This window comes from Mercenaria mercenaria, unplaced genomic scaffold, assembly GCF_021730395.1.
Source record: "Mercenaria mercenaria strain notata unplaced genomic scaffold, MADL_Memer_1 contig_801, whole genome shotgun sequence".
NCBI classification, from domain to species: Eukaryota; Metazoa; Mollusca; class Bivalvia; order Venerida; family Veneridae; genus Mercenaria; species Mercenaria mercenaria.
This window is the reverse complement of record NW_026463706.1, coordinates 20,423-44,521: the sequence shown is the minus strand read 5'-3', so window position 1 is coordinate 44,521 and position 24,099 is coordinate 20,423. Positions and strand designations below refer to the sequence as shown.

At 32.8% G+C, this 24,099-nt stretch overlaps 1 protein-coding gene across 3 annotated transcripts; it reads right to left on the bottom strand.

Moving 5' to 3' along the window:
• Positions 1–1,349: 1,349 nt before the first annotated feature.
• Positions 1,350–23,163, bottom strand: LOC128554845 (uncharacterized). 3 transcript variants are annotated; one of them, XM_053536158.1, is made up of 10 exons: positions 23,013–23,163; positions 10,940–11,125; positions 10,061–10,173; positions 9,311–9,434; positions 8,402–8,518; positions 7,592–7,771; positions 4,399–4,524; positions 3,895–3,948; positions 3,071–3,140; positions 1,350–2,625 (listed from the first exon to the last, which is right to left on the bottom strand). In XM_053536158.1, the coding sequence occupies exons 1-10, from the start codon at positions 23,068–23,070 to the stop codon at positions 2,001–2,003; spliced, it is 1,653 nt and encodes a 550-aa protein (XP_053392133.1). In that variant the 5' UTR covers positions 23,071–23,163; the 3' UTR covers positions 1,350–2,000. The 3 variants fall into 3 exon arrangements, with proteins under 3 accessions (XP_053392133.1, XP_053392132.1, XP_053392134.1); XM_053536157.1 differs by lacking the exon at positions 23,013–23,163 and adding an exon at positions 20,545–20,723; XM_053536159.1 differs by lacking the exons at positions 3,895–3,948; positions 23,013–23,163 and adding an exon at positions 20,545–20,724.
• Positions 23,164–24,099: the final 936 nt, after the last annotated feature.

Below are 24,099 nucleotides of genomic sequence, written 5' to 3'. Positions count from 1 at the left end.
TCTAGTAGTTTGCTATATACAAAATGTTATGTTGAATACACCACAGTTTGAACCTATAACTTAACCAGGTCAGACGGAAAAACAGGAATGATCAGTTTCGTAAATGTTATCTAAGCGGTAAATATTTATGATTATTGTACAATGCACTTTTTTCCCTTAGAAAGGTTATTTACATATAATCTGGCATGTGGTTACAAATTTTGAATAGGAAAGATAATTGTGAACGCTGTAGAAAATTTTATTTGAGTTTCAAATTAAAGTAGCTTATGTCACGTTCTGTGTTGTTTTTAACAAAACAAAATAACATTATTTTACCTGTACAGAAGAGATCCTGATTACAGTTGTAAAGCATCTGTAAAAGACATGATTTTATAAAAACATGTCTTAACGCTTAGCCTTTCATTTTGAGAAATAAATTTCAAACAAGTGAACCCAAAATTATAGAAAAAAGAGTTGTTTTACATGAAAATTGAACAGCAGATAAAACATGTATATTGCTCTACAAAACAATTTTCGGTTTACTGATTTATACATTGACGTTTGGAAAAGTTCTTCATATAGGAGCCAAACGTTCAGACAGTCCAATGCCTTTAAAACACACCATTTCCAAAGAACTGTTACAAGTCTTCATTTTGATGCATTTGCAATAATGTCCCAGAGCTGTTTCACATTAATTTGCACGTAATTTTCAGCAATTGTTTATTTTCATTTCTTTACAAATGACATTCGTTTTTGAAGGGGGACATTTTTTTTTCAGAATATTTTAAGTATCCATTGTACCGGATATGTAATGGGCAGGTAGATTGTTGTTAAAGACGTTGTTCGTTCATCAAATATTTCGGTGTTTTGATGATTATACTCCTAAGGTTTTTCAGCTTTTGATGGGGAAGAAGACCCAATGTGCCCTTTCAGGCATTGATTCAGGCAAGAGCAGGTACCTAGGTAGAACCACCAACATTCGACTAGCCATCTGAATGGCTTCCTCACATGAAATAATTCTACGTCCCCAAGCGAAATTTCTGACCCAAAGCGGTAAAGAGAAAGTAATTAAAAGTCAACGACTTTAACCAGTCGCTCACGGAGGCCCATAACAAGTCAGATTAAATCGGGAATTTTCCTGTTTATGATGGTAGACGGAGATGGCCCCCAGGACATTGCTTCAGGCAAGGTCGAGCACCTGGTAGGGGCACCTTGAATGTACACTAAACTGCTTGATAGCTTCAAACATGAAAAATTCTACACACCTAGCGGGATTTTTATCCCTCATTTGTGAAGGAGAAGTAATTGTGTGTCCGCGGCATAACCACTGATGCGTCTCAATTTCATTTTCATTAATCAAATGTAGCGGGTGTATACAGTAGGACCAACAGACTGTTTGAAGTCTCCCAATGTGTTACAAAATAAATAAATGTTACAAATCTTTGTTTTTTTCTCAAAGTATTGTTAAAATTTTGCATTTTCCAGTCTTCTTGTAAACAGAAAATCATATTTTTTAAACGAATATAATAAATAAATTTCTGATTAATACTATCAATACTGTACACTTACTTTAAATTAACACAAATATTAATGTGTAGTAATATTCACTTTCAGATATAGAAATAAATCACGACAATTAAGGTTAAGGTGATTTTTAGAACTTCATACGAAACTGTTCAATCTATGAAATATGTTTAGCTCAGTAAAAATATACGATGTGTGGCCGTGACCAAACTCAAATTTACAGCACAGTAATTTCTTGTTGCGTTTTCGTAGTATTTAAGCATATTCAATGAATCAAAATAGTGTGCATACACAATTGAACAGATTTTGCATGAAGATGCTAAGCGTAAAACGCACACATTTTATAATTTAAGATATATCTTATCCAGTTGATAATACATTAACGCATAACATTATTTTTCTTTTTCGTGCAGTGGTGTGATTGTTCGATAATGATTGTCAGCATTTCACAATTCACTACAGGTTTCTTGTATTTTCACTGTCTCAATTGACAGGCTTTAATTGCTAGACAGACCATATACATTATCTGTTCCGTCAGATTTCAGAGGTTTTTCATTTATATGGTTGTAAGTGTCTTCTGTATCGCGGATATCTTCGTCAAAACTTTTACCAGCACCTTTAGAATAATTTTCTTGTTGTTTCGGCACACCATACACATTCTCTGTTTTGCTGCTTTTCAACGGTTGTTCATTTATATGATTGTAGGCATCTTCACCTGTGTCACCAAAATTATCTGGATTGTTGTCAGCGAATTCTTTGCGCTTGATCGCTGGCGTTTTCGTAGTGTCATAAGTGTGTTCAGTGTTTTGTTCTCCATTTTTCGTTTTGTTGTCTGCATGATCATATGTAGCATTTATGTCCAATGTTATTTCATTATAATCATTCTCTTTCTCTTCATTTGTATTACTGACAGTTTCAGGCCGATCATGTTCAAAGTATGCGTGAGTGTGATTAATAGTTTGGTGTTCGTCACTAGCATTTGAATTCTTCGGAGCTACGGAATAACCAAAGTTGTCAAAGGCTGTCTTTACATTTGGATTTCTAACGGTCACATTATTTGAATCAGTGTATCCCGATTCTTTGGTTTTTGCAATTCCTCTACATAAGGACGGGATTTTCTGTCTATAAGTAGAATAATAATTCAAATGAAATGATTATAAATATCAAGCAAGATCAATACTGTAATTATCAATTTCAATACATATGACTGCAGGCGTTTAATTTGATAGAATCATCGATGGAATTATATTAGGGTCTGAATACTTGTTTAGGGGAAGTATCACAGGTATGAATATTGTATATTTGTTATAAAAGATAAAAAGTAAGGATAGATTTCCCGGAAGCACAGAACAGCACAAAACACAGTCACAGAGCCACAAATCTCAAAGTACTAGTAGGCCCACAACAAAATGAAACTGTAATGAAAAACTATTGTAGTCGGGTTATATAATATAATCAAATAATATTAAATAACTAACACCATTTTTTGAACCCAAGCATCAAACGGATAATAAAATAAAATGATTTTTATCAATTTGAACGAATTTAAAAATTAATGGAGACGTACCGTCTTTTAAGAACAACAATTGTAGAAGCAACCGCAATGGCACTTAGGACAACGGCGACTGATACTCCAACTGCAAAATTGACATTCGAATTAAAATGCATGCACTTTTATGATGATATCTTGTATCTGAAACTCTGTCCTGAATTATGCAAAATAAACCCGCAACTCATGAAAACCTTAGTACAGATATAGCGGATCAAACAGTTTGAATTGTTAATGCTCAGGTATTACATCAGTAATACGTTCCAATTAACATAAATTGTTATAAGCATTTTCTTCATTTGAAAGCATTCAGTATGACGCAGTGATTTATAATTAACTAGCGTCGCTTACGGACAACTTGGCCCAGTCATAGAAGCCACCGAAAATCATTGTGTGTGGCGTACTGTAAAATACCAAACAGAGCCAATTACAAATATGTGGAAACATTTCCCTACTTATTTATAAAAGTGGACAAGTTGCGTTTATGTAACTGTTCGGCTAATGGCATATTCGTAGTATTTATCAAAATGCCCTCCTTAAGCTATAACTACAATACCAATAACAGCATTTAAAGACTCTGGGTTTTTATTATTTCAGTTTCACATGTCGGATATGTAAGCATGTCTATAAATAGAACAATGTTACACTAATGGCGCACATTATGTAACACTCAAGAAATACTAATATTTCGGACTAACACATTTTAGGCAGACCATATCATTGGACAAATTTCGGGCAAATCTACAATCGCTTAACAGCGTGCAGTTTTCATCTTCCATAGATAATTCATATCAGTGAATTCAGCTGAACATGCTGTAAACTAAAATTAAGGATTTACAAACCAGGCACGCCTTTACTAGAAGATTGGTCATCATTAGCGTTTTCAACAAATCCTTCTGAAATATACGTACATGTTTCAAAAGGAAAGTAAGGTTACTTCTAATTATTTATGTACATGTAGCAACAATGTGTGTATATCATATATAACTGGCATTAATTATTGTGAAAAGTCATTGAAATTAAAACTTGTTATGGATTCACCTCACAGGAATTACTTTGTTTTACTTTGGAACATGATGGAGATAAAGAGTGAAAAAGCGAGTTTGAGCACAATCGGGTTAAACACTCCACTGATTTGTTTTGCCAGTGATTGTTCCAAGGTTGTGTCTTACTCTGTTTCTTTATTTGTTTGATTTGTTCTAGTTGTATATATGTTTACTTTGTCTTTGTGTTCTTGTAATTGAATTATATTACTTCTGTAATGACTCATAATGGTTACTCACCGGTGTCATAGAAGAATAGCTATCAAATAAATATAACCGTAAACTCGTAACAAAGACACTTACTGTTTTGACAAAGCGCAGCCTTCTTTGTATCTTTTCCATCTTTTGTAAACATCAGAATGAATTGTGACGTTTTCTTATCAGTGGTTAAATATCCATATTGAACATTAGTGAAACTGTCTTTAAAATCTGTCAACTTTTGTAATACTTAAAATAAGAAATAACATTTACAGTATAATAAAATCTGATTCCAAGTACGGGGAGACATTTTACAGCCGCCATACGACACATAAAGACTGGTGTTGCGATAGTCAATATAGGCTGTAAGAAGTTCCTTTGGAAGCTCATTAAAATGTTTCGATTGTGTAGTCTAACAATCTTTATAAATTGTATCGCAAACATGCAGATGCAAGGAACTGTTCAGCACTTTAGTATTTTTAACGCAACCCCCCCCCCCCCAAATTTATGTACGTCTGATTGCTCACGTGTTTTTATTAATTTACTTTAGAATTGTATTTTGTACCGCTTTACGTAAACACACAATACGATTGCTGCTATTATGATGTTTAAGCAATGTTCATAAAAGTCGGGATGGACTGTATATCACCACCAACTGTTAATCAAGTTCTACAATGGACAATAATTATTTAGTAACACCAGAGTTAAGTCACTTAGATAAGTCAAAAAACGCCTAGTTTTACATTGTAGCGCAACCTTTCTTTAGATTACATTTCTTGTATTTAGCCACAAGTTCTTATGTAATGACTGCTCAAATAACGCTATAATTGCAATAGACAGACCCCAGGACACATATCTGAGTTTGTGGGAAATTCTGATAGTGGCAAATACACACTAAGGCTTTACAATGTGCTCAGCAGAATCCTATTAAAGTATAATTATGTAATCAATATAACATGGTGTTTGACACGCCTAATATTTGGTAAAATGTCCATATTTCCTTTCGGCATGTAACGCAAGCCTTGCAATATACACGTGAAAATAAACCACGAAATTCATTAATGTTTGACAATGTTGAACAAATGTATAATAAAAAATGGACCCTAAAACAACATGATGGAATAAAGAAATTTTCAAAAGAAATGCTAAGCTATTTAAATACGTTCGAAGTAAGGTTTGGTGATGAGGTATTTATTATTTATAAAAGGCAATAAAACTTAGACCTGTCATAGGGATCTAATTTTATGAAATCTACATATTTATTCCTCAAATAAATAACATAATATACAAACATGTGAAAACTAGCATAACCTGTTGCTAAATGAAATTGATCACCTCTGCAAGTGTACTTTCAATTAGCTAAATTAGCTAAAAACTTTCAGTCTCAGGGAATACACACTAATTTTGATATGGGTACCGCTGTCTGCAATATGTTGCCAATATTTTGCCCACAATTACAGTTGAAACGTCAAGGTACTCTTCATTTTGAAAGTAAATAAGCGGTACAGATTTGTTATTTAATGACCTGTTTCTGTAAATTTGAGGTATGTTTTACCTTTGTTTATTGATTATATATATATATATAGAGAGAGAGAGAACCACTAACCACTAGGCAATGCTACATACCAAATATCAAAGGCTTAAGCCTTGAACTTTTAGACAAGAAGATTTTTTTTCCTATATAAGTCTATGTAAAACTTGGGGCTCCCGGGGCAGGGCCGTTTTTCACCCCAGGGGCATAATATGAACAATTATGGTAGAGAACCATTAGGCAATAGAACATACCAAATATCAAAAGCCTAAGCCTTGCAGTTTCAGGCAAGTAGATTTTTAAAGTTTGTTCCTATATAAGTCTATGTAAAACTTGGTATCCCCTTGAGGCCTCTTTTCACCCCAGGGACATAATTTGAACAAATTTAGTAGAGGACCACAAGGCAATGCTATATACCATATATTCAAGGCCTAGATCTTGTGGTTTCAGACAAGAAGATTTTTAAATTTTTTTCCTATATAAATCGTTGTGAAATAAGGACCCCACGGGCGGAGCCTCTTTTCACCCCAGAGGCATAATTGGAACAATCTTGATAGAGGACCACTAGATGATGTCACAAACCAAATATCAAAGCCCTAGGCCCTGTGATTTTTGACAAGAAGATTTTCAATTTTTTTTTCTATATAAGTCTATATAAACCATGTGACCCCCGGGGCGGGGCCATATTTGACCCTAGGGAGATAATTTGAACAATCTTTGTAGATGACCACTAGATGATGTTACATACCAAATATTAAAGCCCTAGGCCCTGTGGTTTTGGACATGAAAATTTTCAAAGGTTTTCCCTATATAAATCTATGTAAACCATATGACCACGCCACACCCCCCCCCCCCCCGCCGTCGCCAAGGACGGGGTCATATTTGACCCTAGGGGGATAATTTAAACTAACTTGGTAAAGGACCAATAGATGATGCTACTTACCAAATATCAAAGCCCTAGGCCCTGCGGTTTGGACAAGAAGATTTTCAAAGTTTTACCCTATATAAGTCTTTATCAACCATGTGACCCCCGGGGCGGTGCCATATTTGACCCAAGGGGGATAGTTTGAACAATCTTGATAGAGGACCACTAGATGATGTTACAATCCAAATATCAAAGCACTAGGCCCTGTGGCTTTGGACAAGAAAATTTTCAAAGGTTTTCCCTATATAAATCTATGTAACTCATATGACCCACAGGGCGGGCCATATTTGACCCTAGAGGATAATTTGAAAAAAAACTTGGTAAAAGACCATTAGATGATGCCACATACCAAATATCAAAGCCCTAGCTACTGTGATTTTGGACAAGAAGATTTTTAAAGTTTTTTTTCCTTTCGGTTGCCATGGCAACCAGAGTTCTGTATGAAATTTATTTCTTTGACTAATTTTTTAATAAGGATCATGCAAGGATCATTCCTGTAAAGTTTCATCAAAATTGGACTGGTGGTTTAGGCTGGGAGGTGTCGACGGACGACGGACAATCACTGACCACAAAAGCTCACCCTTGAGAACTTCGTGCTCAGGTGAGCTAAATATAACAATTTGCTATGTACCTGTCAATGACACTGGTCAGGTTACCAAATAATGTACCAATAACTTAATGCACACGACTATCAGAAAATAAATATAGCCTTAGTTAAGTTATGGTAGTCAGAACTAACTTCTATTAGCTGTCGATTAAAAACATCTGACAGGCTTATATTTACTATTGGTTTCTAGTAATAATTATAGAGTAACAAATTTCAGTATTATAATACACTGTACCTTTATATTCATACATTACATCGCTTCGAATGATTGCTGACCACGACGGATTGATTGAAACATTTGTGTCTTGTAAATCCTTGTAATACGACGGGCGTGAAGATGGTGTAAGACAATGTTGAACAGATACATTCCATGGACCATAACCATCACCGTTAATTAGTCGATCCGTTGCATAACCTTGAATAAGAGTGTTAGTTTTAAAAGAGCGGGTGTTATGCTCTTAAAACACTTTCCAAGATTTCTTCCGTAATAAGTTGCAAGGTAGCTTTATTAGGTAGCAAATGAGCCCTATCTAATAAGCAAGTAAGTTTTAAAACGTGTAACAATAAATTATCGGAAACTGTTTTCCTTAATCTGTGTCAAATGTTTGAATACTGATTGTGTATGTTCATTTGCTACTTATCTAACAATATAACTATGCATATTCTCTGTTTAGGCTGCTGCTTTATAATTTTGAACACAAAATTAAAAGAACTACGGAACTGTAATATAAAGCTTAACTAAAGGAAAGAAACGATATCCAACTAATGAATTTTATAAGCAAAATATCAACAGTCAAAACCTTTTACTACATGTTAAACAAATCAAAACATGCACTGGTACTTCATGAGAACTGAACTTAAATATTCATTATTTAATGAATCCAATAAAATATATATATCAACAGTCAGACTCTTAGGAATCAAGAGTGTCGTCTTACAGATATCAGTTATAAAGGTGGTAGCAATATAAATTTCATGCAGTAAATTATTTATTACTTAACTTCGAAATAAACGAAAGAGCATTGATAAAATATAGTATACATACAGAGTTGACGACTGTAGTTCGAACATGATTTCCAAGTAAATTGTTTGTTTTTGCCATCAGTGTATTCAAAACTGAGACAGTCGCCCTTTTCCCATTTCGTTGCCTCTTTACCGAACACTGAAATGTAAGTTAAAGCAGGAACCTATTTACTTCATAGAAATTAGAACAAACATTTTAGCTAATTATGTGATTATTAATGTACAGATCTTACAAAAAAAACCTGTAATTATGTCTTTTAAATCCCATCCCCCATCCCACCAAAAAATAAATAAATAAATAAAAAATACCAACCTACCTACCCTATTTTTTTAGCATGTTACCGGAAACAAACAATTATTGTTTAGGCCTTAGTGTGAAATTTTGATTGAAAATGAGGATACAGCATTTTATATCCTAGAGCAAATCACAATCATGTTGTTATAAGTTACATCATTGTTATAAGTTACATAGTTGCATTTTGATTTCCAAAATAAACTTGCATTTTTACGAATAAGGAAACTATGTAAATTATTTTACTCACCTTGAAACTTCAAAAATCTTAATGACACATGAGCAAAATTTTACAATTGGTTATTTCATTACAGCTCACGAACACACATGAAGCGTGCCATGCTTCCAAAGTGAATCGTCATTTTGTACAATTCAATAAATACATTTTTGCATCTTTTCTTTAATGTAATAAATATTTTGACTGAATTTTAGACATATGTATATCTTGTTTCACTTATAAAAAGTTTGTTTTCTGCTGCAACTAAACAATTTTATAATGACTCCCCAATCTTTAAGGGAAGTTGATCCTGTAAGATAATCTAGAAGAGAAATTCCCTATACCGTTTTGTTCATAATTTATACTTGATACTGCTGTTTGATGACCACTTTCATAATGTAGACATGAGAGACGATCATTACCTTCATTGCTAGACCTGTAAACGGACTGCAGATTATCCCCACCACATGAAATCCAGTCATGGGACTTACAAGACCAGTTGCATGTATAATCGCTTCTGGATGGCTCCCCGTTTAGGCAGAAACACTGCAAATATGATATATATAATTAAACCAATCATGTAAATCGACTATTCGGAAAACCTGTTTAGATATCATTTTCATTACATTAGTCATAGTTGATGAAGGGATAAAGTATAGCCGATTTTGTCAAACTATATTTGACTGATTATTTGTTTATTCGTTTGACAGCATTTCTTCTATGCTTAAGCAATGCTGCAGCGGGCAGATAACCTAACCAGTGGTGGACGACGAATGTATTCAGACATACTGTGGTCTGTAAAAATCTCTAGACCTGTTGACTGCTACCTATAGCTACTAAACATGAAAAACACATAGTCCTGATGTATATGAGAACACAAAACAAAGTTGGTGGATGATATAAATTTGACGGATGTCTTAAAATTTTTTTTTATCTTTCAGTACTCAGCATAGGTATTGCATTGCTTGATATTCTAATTTCATGGGCAAGATGTAGCCTTACTGTACATTCAGTAAAAGGATTGTAACGATCTATGATCAGTTATATACCACGGCGGCCATAAGCATCTAATGACGTACATGATGCATCTTCCACGAAACTTTTTCTATCCTTTTGAATTGATAGACTCAAACAAAAACAAAATATAAGCTTACAGGATATTTCATTTTTACCTCATGTCCACTTATTCCAATAACTGCAGCCTTGTTGCAAAATGTGTGACATAAACCAGGTGTGTTCCACACAGTTCTTTCGTCACTAGTCGGACGTGGCTTTCCCGAACAACCTGTCAACGTTTTTATATTCAATTTGCTAAATTTACCTTTAGATAATATTTTCTACTTATCATTGTTGCTTTACTGCTCAACACAACAATGTGCAAGTCTGATCTTGCCGAACGTGCGCTCTTACAAATGCATATACTTAAACAATGCAGGCTGAAAGATAGAATATGCTTTTGCTGTGTATATACGACAAAGGTTTTGTAACAGTTTATCTGCAAGTTGCCTTTAAGGAAAGCAGAAACAAGAGATTAGTAGAAGACAAAATAGAATTACTTTATATAAATGAGACAATTATATATAATACATTTAATTAAAGTACTTTCAATAACTTCAATTAACATCAATAAGTTATTATGAATAACAGAAGAGATATGTGGAATTCCAACCCAACCTTATCGTTATTTCAATATCTTTAATTGAAATCATTTCGTCATGAATAAAAGAAGAGAAAACACTACTTTTTTCATAATTTAAAAGAGCAGATAAAATATACAAAGACGCAAGTATTCCGTGAGCTGCATTTACTTTCCTGTCTAAGCTGAATTCTTCATGTGAGGAAGCCATCCAGCTGGCTTACGGAAGGTCGGTGGTTCTAACCAGGTGCCCGCTCGAGATGAAATAATGCACGGAGGGGCACCTGGTGTCTTCCTCCACCATTAAAAGCTGGAAAGTCGCCGTATGACCTATAATTGTGTCGGTGCGACGTTAAACCCGACAAAATAAAATAAATAAATGTCCTGTCTAAAAGTATATAACTGTCACATTTACCCAAGTATTCAAATCCAGTTTTCATTGTAAAGTATCCTACCCATAAACCATTTTCGTCTAGGTCTATTTGCTCTTGGATATCCATAACAAATTTGTCTGAAGTAATTTTTACATTTGGCATAACCATGTCACATTTTTTGCTGGCCTCAAACCATGTTTTGTTCAGTTTGAAATATCGGCCAGATGCTGCAATGTAATTAACACATATTTTATCAAAGGACAACATTTATTCATTACTATGGAGTTATTAAAGTAAAATAGCATACATTTTAATGAATATATACACATTTTATTTAGACATGTTACAACAAGGCAATAAGCGTTTTACTTTTAAGTATTGAAAGGATGATTAGATTGACTTCATGGTGCCTGGCAGTACAAACGAGCGTGCACGTTCTACAGCAAGCCCACTATCCCATAAAATTAGTTTTGTTGTTGATTAATATATTCACACGAATTCTTTATAACTATATTAAAATTTTTGTGTCTGGTAAACATTTTCAAAGCTTAATAAGATTATACTGTTTCAAGTAAAGGCTTTTAGACAGTGCATAGCAATTTTGTCATTGCTTGATAATGATTAACATAGTGCTGTAAACAGAAATCAAGAATGTGATTAAATCTGTGTTTCTATTTAGGTAATGTATTGGTTCCCGAACAAGGTTTTCTGTTTTATATATAAAAAAGCAATAATATAGAGAACTTTGTTGATTTATAGAGCTCATTTTGTTTTTCGTGCCATTTCCAATGCATCTAGTTGAATGTATTGAATGTAGTGCATTAATAACTGTTTATGCATTAACATTGTAAAAGAACAAAATTTAATGTTCGTCTAAACAAAATATCCTCGCACCGAACTTAAAGATAATTATACTGTTTAAAAGCCTTTTGAAAGTTCTGTGTTGTACATGTAAGACAGCCTCATTGACAAACAGATATTACACATCAATTTTTTCCTGAAATATGTGGCTTTGTTCAAATGTTTGTTAACCAAAGTTGATTAAATTGGGAAAATCTAAATGCCATTCAATAAATCTAACACAAAACATAAGGCAGAAAAAAATCGAAAAAGCGATGCACCGTTCGCATGGTACGTTTCCAATAGTGGTTTAACTGTTACAAGTCATTACATTGGTCTTACGTATTTTCATTTGTTAAACAAATCAGAGGAAATCCATTCTTAGATTTTAATACTGATAAGAATTTGTGTCCATATTATGCAAAAACAGTAAAAAAAGAGAGAGATAAAATGATAAATATTCAAAAAGAGAGTTATCATACGCACCTAATAAGTTACTAAGTTTCTTTTTAATAGTTAACATAGAATCGGATATTCCAGGACCTTAAAAGTCCAGTCTATAGCTGCAAATGCAGTTTGCAAATGGGAATATTTTTGTAGGTGCAAATTTTATCAACAAAAATATGGATTAAAATTAAAAAGAATTAGATTAATAGTTATATTAAAACAAGAGGGTCATGGTGGTCCTATATCGGTCACTAGATTTCATCTGGTCTGCTGACCTAGTTTTTGACCCCATCTAACCAAATTTCAAATTTTACCTAGAAATTATCAAGACAAACATTCTGTTCAAGTTTCATAAAGATTGGGTCACAACTGTTGTCACTACAGTTTGAACAAGATTTTCCTTTGATGTGACAGGGTGATCTAAGGTTTGACCCCACATGACTCAGATTTGAACTTGACCTAGAGGTCACCAAGATAAATATTCTGACCAATTCTCTTGAGTTACAAACTTAAACCGTAGATTCTTGAGTGTTAACTTTGATCTGGCCTAATGACCTAGTTTTTGACCCCATATTACACAGTTTCAAACTTTTCCTAGCAATCATCAAGACAAACATTCTGACCAAGTTTCGTCAAGATGTGTTACAACTGTGGCCTCTAGAATGTTAAAAAGCTTTTCTTCGATTTTAATGGGCGACATTGTTTTCGACCCCACATGACCCAGATTCTTACTTGACATAGAAGTCATAAAGAAAAATATTTTGACCAATTCTCATGATTTTCAAATTAATACTGTGGACTCTAGAGTGTTAACAAGATTGTCTTTTGATCTAGCCTACTGGCCAGGTTTTTAACCGCACATGACCCAGTTTCAAACTTGACCTAGAAATGATTAAGACAAACATTCTAACCAAGTTTTATATAGATTGGGTCACAACTGTGATCATTACAGTTCGAACAAGTTTTTTCCTTGATGTGACTGGGTGACCTAGCTTTTGACCCCACATAACCCATATTCAAACTTGACCTAGAGGGCAAAAAAAAAATAAACGTCTTAACCAATTTTCATGAGTTTCAAACTTAAAATGTGGACTCTAGAGTTTTAACAATATTTTCCTTTGATTTGGCCTACTGTCCTTGATTTTGGCCCCGCATAACCAAATTTTGAACTTAATCTAGAAATCATCTCTACAAACATTTTGACAAAGTTTTATAAAGATTGGGTCACAAATGTGGCCTCTAGAATATTAACAAGCTTTTCCTTTGATTTGACCGGATGACCTAGTTTTTGACCCCACATGACCTGGATTAGACTTGACCTAGCAGTTATCAAGACAAACATTTTGACCAATTCTCATGCGTTTCAAACGTATTACATGGGACAATTGACTGGAATCGCTGATAATAAAGTTATTGAAAATATAATAATACTGAAATCAAGAAAGGGGAGACTTTTTACAGCGGCCCAACTGCTGTTGGCATAGTTGATAAGTTTATAAGATCCCCAGAAAAGTAAGATCAGCGAGAATAGAACACTCTTTATTTACTGAGTCTGTACGTGAAAGCTGTTGACTCATGCAACATCTCATCACGCCCTCTAACTCCAGCAGTGGAGGATTTCTGTTATTAGTGACCATTTCCTGGACAATATCAAAGGTGCAAAAATTATAACTATATTTAGTTCAAGTACGGGAAGACATTTGACGGCTGCCTCAAATAATAGATAAATGGGAGCTATTATATGTATGTAAATGGTATGATGATACAGGTACATTGCACGCTAAAATTAGGAGTGGCTGCTTGTAATTTGATTAAGGAAACATAACCCGGACACTACTTGATGGTTTTGCCTCCGCATTTTGCAGATTTTGTCTACGTCCTTGTGGTTACCTTACCACATCTACCTTTTAAGTTTGATACAAAGATAATGAGAAATGTTTGCAAATATACGTTCTAAATATGGAGTTACAGAGATGAAATCATATCCTTAAGATAATAATCGCAAATAATAACATGCTACGCGGAAATGTCTTATTGTTGAATCATGTCGTTCGAAGGATGTGAATCAGCTGGTCAACTTAAAAATAGATCTTTAAGTGGTGTATTTCAAAATGATTTATGAACGTGCTGAAAACATTTTGTTCAAAGATAAGTTAAGAGATAAGATAGTTTGTCTATAACTATATAAATCATAACTCTTTATTAAACATGTATGTATACCAGTACTTCATACAAAGGCATACAACGTTGGTTTAGTTTACTTGGATGAGAAACAGAGATGAAAGCAAAACCGCTGATTTGAAAAAGTCTGCTTTGGTAAAAAGTGTCCTTAATTACCGATAACAGCTGGGAAAAAAAAATTCTGAAAATAAAACTATTTATAGATAACCTATGTTTGATTAAAATTACTCTGTATTTTATATGGATCTAGAACATAGACCTGATAATTGTGTACTAAACAAAATGACAAGAAGGAAGAATGAGTATATCTCCCTTGTTGTATGAAACACTGAACTTGGCTAAACTGATTTGCGAATTATGCGGAACATTTTTCGACTTTCGCACGCCCAGTTTAACACATTGTTATCACTAAAATATATTCTTTACGTTTAAGTAAATATTTAATATAATACTGTGTGTATGGTGAAGTCTTAAACAAACAGAAATAGATATAATCGTTCGACAGCACATACAAGTATTTCAAGTATAAATATGTGGTTATAGCAATGTTTCAAATATGACGTCGGATACGGACGTCGATTCAAAGTTACATTTTGGTTGAAAATGTAAGTTTTTAGACGTCGAATTCTGACGTCGATTCAACGTCGGTTTTCTGACGTTGGTTAGACGTCATATTTCTGATACTGATAATATCGGTTTTCTTTCCAAAAAACAACATTAATCATTTCATCTTTATAAATCATTTTATTTATAATGTAACGATAAAATTCTTTTCAATCGACATCTATCGTCATGATAAATAAGGTCGAACAACATGAATTCGTTGTAGTCAATTGAGAACTTTCTGCTTTGTTTGTTGAATCTCTCAAAACCTTCACAATTATCTGTGCAAACTTCATCTGAAATAAATAAAATTTGAATGTTCAGTTATTTTAAAGGCATTCTGAAAGTTTAAATTTTAAACATTATATTCAATGTTAACTCTTCTATCAAGTATGTTTATAAGTTTTATTTTATAGTTTAAGTTTCTTGTTCTTACGAATTAATTGTATGAATTTTCTAAGACGGATAATAACTGATATGTTAAGTCAAATAATTAAGAAATGAATATTAAAATACTTACTTTCTACAAATCGTGTTGAATAATAATCCATACAGTTGCTCTAAATGTCTGCAAAACTCTCGCAAATGTATCAAATTACCATAAGAATGTGTAGACATCTCTGCGAGTTGCGTGTGTTTAACTAAGCTACATGTGTTAAGTTCAACGCTGGATCAGATTTCGTAACTAATATTCCCGTTTTGATCCAGGTATATCATCTGACATCATAGTTTAAAATTGAGCCAAAATGAAAATTCTTGTGCCAGATCAATTTGTTTGTTAAATGCATACTAATAAACACTAACATATACTTAATAGTTGCATCGTGTAAACTAAAATTGAAATTATGATTTTGTTTTAAACTCAAATGTAAACGAGTTCATCATTGGAAAATATAATTGTGTTTTGCTGCGAAATATTAAAAAAATCCGACATGTATCCAATGTCGCTTAGATGTCTACTACCGATGTCTGTTAGACGTCGTGGTTTCAACGTCTTTTCGACGTTGCATTAAGGTCGCCGACGTCGCGACCTAAATCCAACCAATATCAAACGTCGATTCGACGTCTACTACCGACGTCTGTTAGACGTTGTTGTTTCAACGTCTTTCCAACGGCCGACCTAGATACAACCAATATCCAACGTCGATTCGACGTCGTATGCTTGCTGGGAATATGGCAGCACAGCTTCCTCGAATATATATGTGCTATTTTAGCTACAATACGACAGCAGAAGTTTCAAGTATAAATCTGTGGTTATGCTTCAATATGTATGGCAGCCCATGTTTCAAGTATAAATGTTTGAGTCCGCCTACAATATGGTAGCTCATATTTCAAGTATAAATGTGTGGTCATGCCTACAAAACGGCAACACAGCTTCAAGAATAAATATGCGGTTAAGCCTACAATACGTCAGCCTATGTTCCACGTATGAATGTGTGGTTATGCTACAATATGGCAGCCTATGTTTCAAGTATCAATGTGTGGTTTTAACTACAATACGGAGACGATTGCACTGTAAAGACGCATTTGCCTAAAACGTTTCATAACTGATTAATTTGTAATCTAAACACATCAACACTAAGTGTGAAGTTAAAGTCAAAATATATATTACCTTGAATTTCAAACATTTGAATTAGAACTAGAAGTATATCCAGTACGTGTAGAAACATGTTGATATTAATTTAAGTGTAATTTTAACTGCAATTTAAATGACGTGCGGAATTGATAAACCGTAGATAATTGCAGGATATACGAAACTGCGCATGTCAGGCGGTTGTTTTTTCCTGTTTACAACTACATTTTAGTGTCTTAACCCTTACCCTGCTAAATTTCTGTAATGAACTTGTCAATCTTTCAATTTGGACAGCACCATTAACTGTTAAAAGAGGTGCTTGTCAAAAAGGCACTGACTGAATGGCAAACCGTGTAGATCTTGATCAGACTACACGGATGTTGGCTGATCATGATCTAATTGTGTCCAGCACGATATGGGTTAAAGAAGGTTTCTTGTTCTTTTGTTACGTGAGATATTTGCGAAACCAGAACCCTATTTTCATAAAGTGAATTGTAAGTTATTTAACGTAGTGGGTTGCGCTAGTAAATTTGAAGGGTTTTCTCATGAGGATATTTATGAAATTCCATGTCGGTATCCAGAGTCCGACGTCAAAATTAATATTTTTTTAACAAATGAAGAAATTCAGATTCGTTGGTAGTACAGGTATTATATACGTGTTACACAGAAAACAACACAGATATTTATAACTACCTTTGTCAGTGGTATGCGGCCATTTGTATTTGAAAATTATATACAACATCAAAATACGAGTGATTTTACCCATGAAAGTGGATATTGTTTGAGCCAGTTTACGTTAATTTTTTAAAATGACTTTGTTGCCCACTTTAAAAATAGACATAAGATATGATAAATTTTATATTTGGTACATTTATTCTTTTTCTTTGTAATTGTATTACTTATCCTCAACTCAAATATTCATTAATTCATTCATTTAGTCATTCATAAATTTATTTATTTATTGAAACAGCTTGATCATTTGATATTGAAATAAAATAGAATTAAGCACTTTTCAGTCAACTAAAAAAAGTTACTTCTTGTTCTATTATGTATTATTATGAATTCAGTCAGGTTGTGTAAAGACAAAAAATGCTAAAAAATATACATACAGTTCCGTCTACTTCGTGGTTTGTCATAATTGTTCGCGTAACCCTATGTCTGCTGAATTATGATCACGTTGAAAGGACATATATTCTCGCAAAGGAAATAGAAGTTTGATCTATGGATTCCTTCAGATAAGTTAAAGTGATAAATCATTTAAAACTTACCAATATTTAACACTATTTTATTGATCCTCAATTCTGACCGAGAAACATAGAAGCCGCCTTAAACAACGTGAACGTGCATTGATCAATGGATAAATTATATTAAGAGGGCAAAACTTTTTTTGATCCGGAAGAAAAAATAGTCTCCGTTTTCGTTTGTATATAAATTTCTACATATTTATCACAAAATTCAATTTGCGCAATTTGAAGATGAAATTGAATTCTTGATTATTTTTGACGCATAGTATATATCTTTCATTCAAACATAGTATTGATGCCAAAGTTTGGATTTAAACATTTTCGGTGTTATTTCGTGTGAAAGGCTTTTCTTTGCTGAGATGCTTTCGTGATGGGTACATTTTGAGTTGACACACACACACAAAAATGATAAGATAGTTTTCGACAATTAAAGCATGTTCTATCAACTAAATATGAAAGTCCAATGTAATATACAATGTATTTTTCAGCTTAGATCTGAAATGCATCAGTCATATTCGGAAAAAACTGATTACGGATGTGTTGTATGTTCCTAGTAAAGAAAACACACGAAAACACACTATCTCTCTTTCCTACGTAAAACACAAAAGGAAGTTAAATTTACATCGATTTTGACAATAACTTGCTCTTTGAAATGAAAGAACACGTATAACTGAGTTTTTATTAAACTACTGAAGAATGGAAAATATCCAGGTAGAACCTCAGATATGTTTTTTTTTATCTGGGGAGCAAACTTATTTACAACATGCAAACCGAAACATCGCAAAATGAAATAGCTGATCCCGTCCAAAATAGTGTACTTTAACTATATCTTTATAATTAAGATACAGTAGTATCAAAAATCGGATTTCTTATGAAATGAACGTACCGGAATATGATCACCACGAACAACTGACTCAATACATTTTATCAATATTTATCGCCTTAGATTAAACAAGCCACTAGACCGACGACAAAGATTAGTACCTTTTCAGTTTTCCCTTTTTTACTGTCTAATACTAAAAACGCTAATATATATTTTGGAGAATTTATAATAACATATAGCAAAATTAGGCTATATCTTGCTAAAGTTTCAGGCAAGAACGGGCGCCTGAGTTGAACCACCGACATTCTAAGAGGCGGTTGGATGTCTTACACACCATGCGAGGTTTCAGACCCACATCGGTGGGAGCAAAAGGAAGCTGGCTATATTAATCACTCTGTCACGGAGGTCGTCCGTTTTTCAGTTTAAAAGAGAATATATCCCCCACCACACAACCACACACACATTCCTAAAAACAAATCTTAGCTGAGAACTTGTCCAGCCGCAGTTAATTGCATGGGTCCTATTTGCAACTCTACGTGGTAAACAGCACGTATAAAAGGCATAGTCTAAGCTTTTTCAGAATTACATGTAGTATTTCAAATAAACTTTTGCACACTCGCTTATGTTTTACATACTACTTTATAGAGTCAATTAACAATTATTTCTTTCATTTCTGTAATAAGGAAGCAGTTTTCGTTATGTATGTTGAAATTATACGGATATTGCTTTTAAAATATTTATATAAAACAGAGCCGATCTGTTGAAAACAATAACGACACTGTAAACAAATTATTTTAAAATTTCCTGGTCTAAATCAATTTTAATAATTTCAATACTATGATAAGCCAACTTTGTAAAAGAAAACTTTTGAAAGACGGGTTATTTTTGTAAATGTCGTTTTACTTTTTCATTGGTATCCAGTTATATTTGACGCTCATTCAGGTGACGTATGAAATTAATAAGACTGTATTTGTGAAATGCTCAAAAGTTTGCATCCTTCTCTTATACTTTAATAGAATGAAAACCTATACATTTTTGAAAAAAAAAAACAGTCTAAAGAGATAGTTTAAAACAAAGCTGACAGTAAGGCTTACAACTACAAAAATGTATTTGTCACTAAAATGGATGTGATGCCTTCTGAGCACGCCTTACAGCTAGAAATAACCCAGTTTGGGGGAAACGCTTCACAAAATATGCAAGAAAAGATTTATTTTGTGAAATGTTTTGCATGGCTAAGAGTGTATACACTCTGTCAATAGACATACAGAACATAAAGATAATCTGGAGACAAATATCAAAATTATGTAACATTACTCTTTTATGCAGAAACTAGTGTATAAATTGCAGAATAACTTGTGTGTATAGTTGTAAGCCTTTTTCAAAGATCTATGGTATGTTAGACATTTTACTTCTTTGATTGGCCTACATCCTTTTGTGGTCCCAGTGATATAATCAGTTTTGTTGTATCCGTTTAAAGATTTAAATTACCTTTCAAAAATGTGTAGGTTTGTTTACTTTGTCAATATGATAAACTAACAATAGTGTTTTTTTTTATATAATATAATATACAAACTACACGCGTGTTTATGTAATTAGATTCTTCTGTGACGCACTGCATTAAAGGGGTGCCAAATTACTGACAAAAAGAAAACAAAAACTGAAAATCTGGAGGTATGCTCAAGATATTTATGGAAAAAGTATAAGGCAAAATAGAATCTCCTACTGACTTTATGTAGTTACAATGTGTAACATCTTGGGAGCACAAGCTTTAATTTCCAATGTACACAATACTGTTATCATATTTTACTTTATATTTGTAGTTCTGTCAGAATATCACATTATACCAATATATGTAACATACACACCTATAAACTTAAAAATTGTAATATGCAAATCAACTACCACTATAAACTAGAAAAAAAACCTATTAATTACCTTGAATTCCAAACACTTGAAGTAAGACCAGCAGTATATCCAAAACGTATATTAACATTTTAGTACTACTATACAATTTTTAACTTTTACCTTTTCTTTTAGATATACAAATCAGATGCGGAAGAGAAAACTGAAGGTTAGGTCATGTAAAAATCGACATGCGTGTAGAACGGTGTTGTGACTACTTTACGCGTTAAGACAAATCAAATCTTGTCACACAGGTATTTTATCTTTTAAATTATTGAAGGTACAACATTTATTTTTTTCCGCTACAGAAATTGTGGATTTGGACGGATGTTGTATTTAATGATAACCGTTACGGATTTTAATAGTCTTATTAATAATATATTCTTTTACTCTTTTTTTCTTTTCTTGATTTAGCAATATGAAAGGCATCCTTACACAATTATACACGCTAGCATTAAAAGGTTTTTTTTTTTTGAAGACTTACTTAAAACTATTAATGTAGTGACGCAGTAAGATATCGATACGATAAATGTTGTGAACTCGGCTTATTGTGTTGTTTCTTTGTTAATGACATGTGTCAAAGCTGCTGTTTGCTTTCACTATTTTGTTTTTAAGGTGTTATTCATTGTATGTTTTAGAATATGATGAAAGAGTTTCGACCTCCTTAAAAATAGTATAATTATTGTACTGTTGTGATGATAATCTCAATAATACAAGTTTTGCCTTTTATCAAAGACCTTGAATAAGTTAAGTGATATCAACCGAGGGCGTTTTGACGACAATACTGACGTCAATAAGTCTTCTTGGTTCCGCCTACGTTTATAACTAATCGTGTAACTCATCTTGCCGCATTTCAGAAAGCGGTCCGCAGAATAAACACCCTTATTTCGTTTTCAAGTAAAAAAGTCGAAAACATGCGAATATAAGCGTTATATTATATATAAGTCTTGTTTTATGTAAAATACATTCCAAGAGTGAAATAATGCCCCTTTTGGTCCCCGGTTTACGCACAAATGCGCAAAAAAAGAGTTAAATTAAGGATCTATTTATTAGAGAACTTTTTCTATACACCATGGAAGCACATTTTTGACCGAACTACTGCTATATAACCTCTACACGGAAGCACATTTTTGACCGAATTACTGCAATTTATCCTCTAATAGATAGTTCGCTTTCAACCACGCAATATGTTTGATTTTCCATGCGCTGATTTTTCGCGTATGCGAAATCCTCGAAGATCTCTACGTCCTCAACTTGAATTGTGTAAATAGTGAAAAACTTATTATTTTGTAAATTGTAATTTTCTTCATTAGCAATTAAGTTTTATTTCAAATGCATTATTTCCAAAGAGATTACCAATAATTGATTATAGAAATTCATTACTTCGAACTGTAAAAACAGAATAATAGTTAATATTAAATTGGTATTTTCATGATATGATATTAATAATTTCTTCCTTCTTGTCTTGCCTCAAACTTTTACAGCTTGCCTGAATGCGAGGTTTTTGTACTACGTCAACAACACGTATATTTTAAGTACTATCTAAATTTCGAAAACAAACACTAAAAATCTTGAATATGTCATAAATAATATAAATAATATAGTCGGTCATAAATACAAATTAGAATTGTTGTAGTTTAATAAGTCTAAACATTAGTTAGCAATTTCATGTTAAATGAACTCATTAAGTAGAACCGCAAAACTTAATTTCATTAGGTCAGTTATTAATCTCTAACCTATACATGTTAAGTACATGCATAATTTCGAATTAATAACTTAATCGTGACAGTTTTAATAAGTAACGAATAGAAAATAAAGAAAAAGTAATCCGTTACTTTCAGAAGATTCTAATAAGGACCATTAATTAAATGAACGATTAAACATGACCGCTTCTGAGAAAATTATTTCGTAGTGGATAATCAAAAGAAATATAAAAAAAGATAATCGACATTTAGATGCTGTCTAAAATAACACAGTGATTATCTCAAAAGGACGATCCATTACATTTTACATCAGTTAGTCAGCTGTATCCTTTGTTAATGACTACTCTATCCTAGAAATAAGTCCAAGTTTAAGGTTAACAATTCCTATTGTAGAAACAAAAATTATAATATGGAAGCACTAGCTTCGATTTTTGATGTTTACAAGAATCAATTGGTATACTTTCTAGAGACATATCAAAGAATAAACTGCAGGATTATTATATATTAAGTACTCTTTATGTTGTTATTCATATCAAATGTTGGGAAATTCAGGAAATAATTTTTTAAACAAGCTCAAAGCTGCCTACTGAATCCTGTTTGTAATTTATATGTATTGTAATTAAGTCTTTGCAAATAAAAGAAATGAATAAATAGAGTGTAAACCGACCACGTTTTACTTTATGATTTTCTCGCAACATTCCAATATTTATAGAAAGGTATATACATAACAAATACAAAATATAACATGTCATTAACTAAGAAAGAAAACATAAAACGATATGAATTTACACCCATTACCTTGGATTTCAAACGTTTGAATTAGGACCAGCAATATATCCAAAACATATATAAACATTTTAAATAGTATCACTATATAATATAACTTTCCACTTGTTAAATTACCTCCCGTTTACATAATATACAAATCAGACGCGGAAGAGAAACCTACAGGTAAGTCAAAATGACGTGTGTGCAAAACGGTTTTATGACTGAGACAAAGTATATTTAATGCATATACTTTACACGATGTATTATTCCGTTACAAAAGTTTTAGATTGTGACGGAATGGAAATTTGTATTTAATGGTCATAAACATTGTACGAAGCGTTTTTACTTCCTATATTAAACCGGTTATATCTTGTTATATGATTAAAGGCTGTGTTTTCTTTTCTTGATTTTGAATTATGAAAGGCATACGTTTGAGATATCTATAATAAATTATATTAAGAAACGAGTTTCAATCACTTCAAAGATAAGAAAATTAATATTAGTACAGTTATTTTTACTTTTGTGACAATAATATCAATGATATACAATACAACTTTTAACATTTATTGAGGGCCTGGAGAGGGTTATGACGAAAATGCTGGACGTCATTATGTCTTTCTGGTACCGCCTGAAAGATATTTTATTAGACCAATGCAAAATACTATAAAATCAGCGATAACAGTATCCTATTTCAAGATGTGCGGGTGTGTACTGGTCGTTTATAAGTCGCATACAATAAAAACTATAATCATTATTCTACGAAACATTCGTTTCATAACAAGTACATTTAATTATTCATCGTTATGAATGGTAAATTTTTTACGAAGAAGCATTTTCATTTAATTACTTTCATACAAACGGTGTTGGACGGTATTCAAATATCTGAAGTACACTTTTGTCATGCGCATTTTGATAGGTAATGTTCGTTTAATGATATAGTTATTTTTTGAGTGTTTCAGTGTAGAAAATACAGTCGGTAACAGGATGTGTTCTCCTCAAATACAGCATGATGTTTTTTTCCAGCATTAAGATGATTTTGGTGTAACCAAATTTGATAAACTGCTAAGTAGTTGTCTGTTTTCTTTTCATTGAACTGGTTGGTAACATAGATTTGCAC

Bases quoted from the DNA above. Each gene is read 5' to 3' on its own strand.
- LOC128554845 (XM_053536158.1), bottom strand. From the start codon at position 23,070: ATGTTTATATATGTTTTGGATATATTGCTGGTCCTAATTCAAACGTTT. The intron at 9,435-10,060 runs GTAAAAATGAAA...TCATATTTGCAG, and splicing joins TTGGAATAAGTGGACATGAG to TGTTTCTGCCTAAACGGGGA. The intron at 7,772-8,401 runs GTATGTATACTA...CTCTTATTCAAG, and splicing joins GAACTACAGTCGTCAACTCT to GTTATGCAACGGATCGACTA.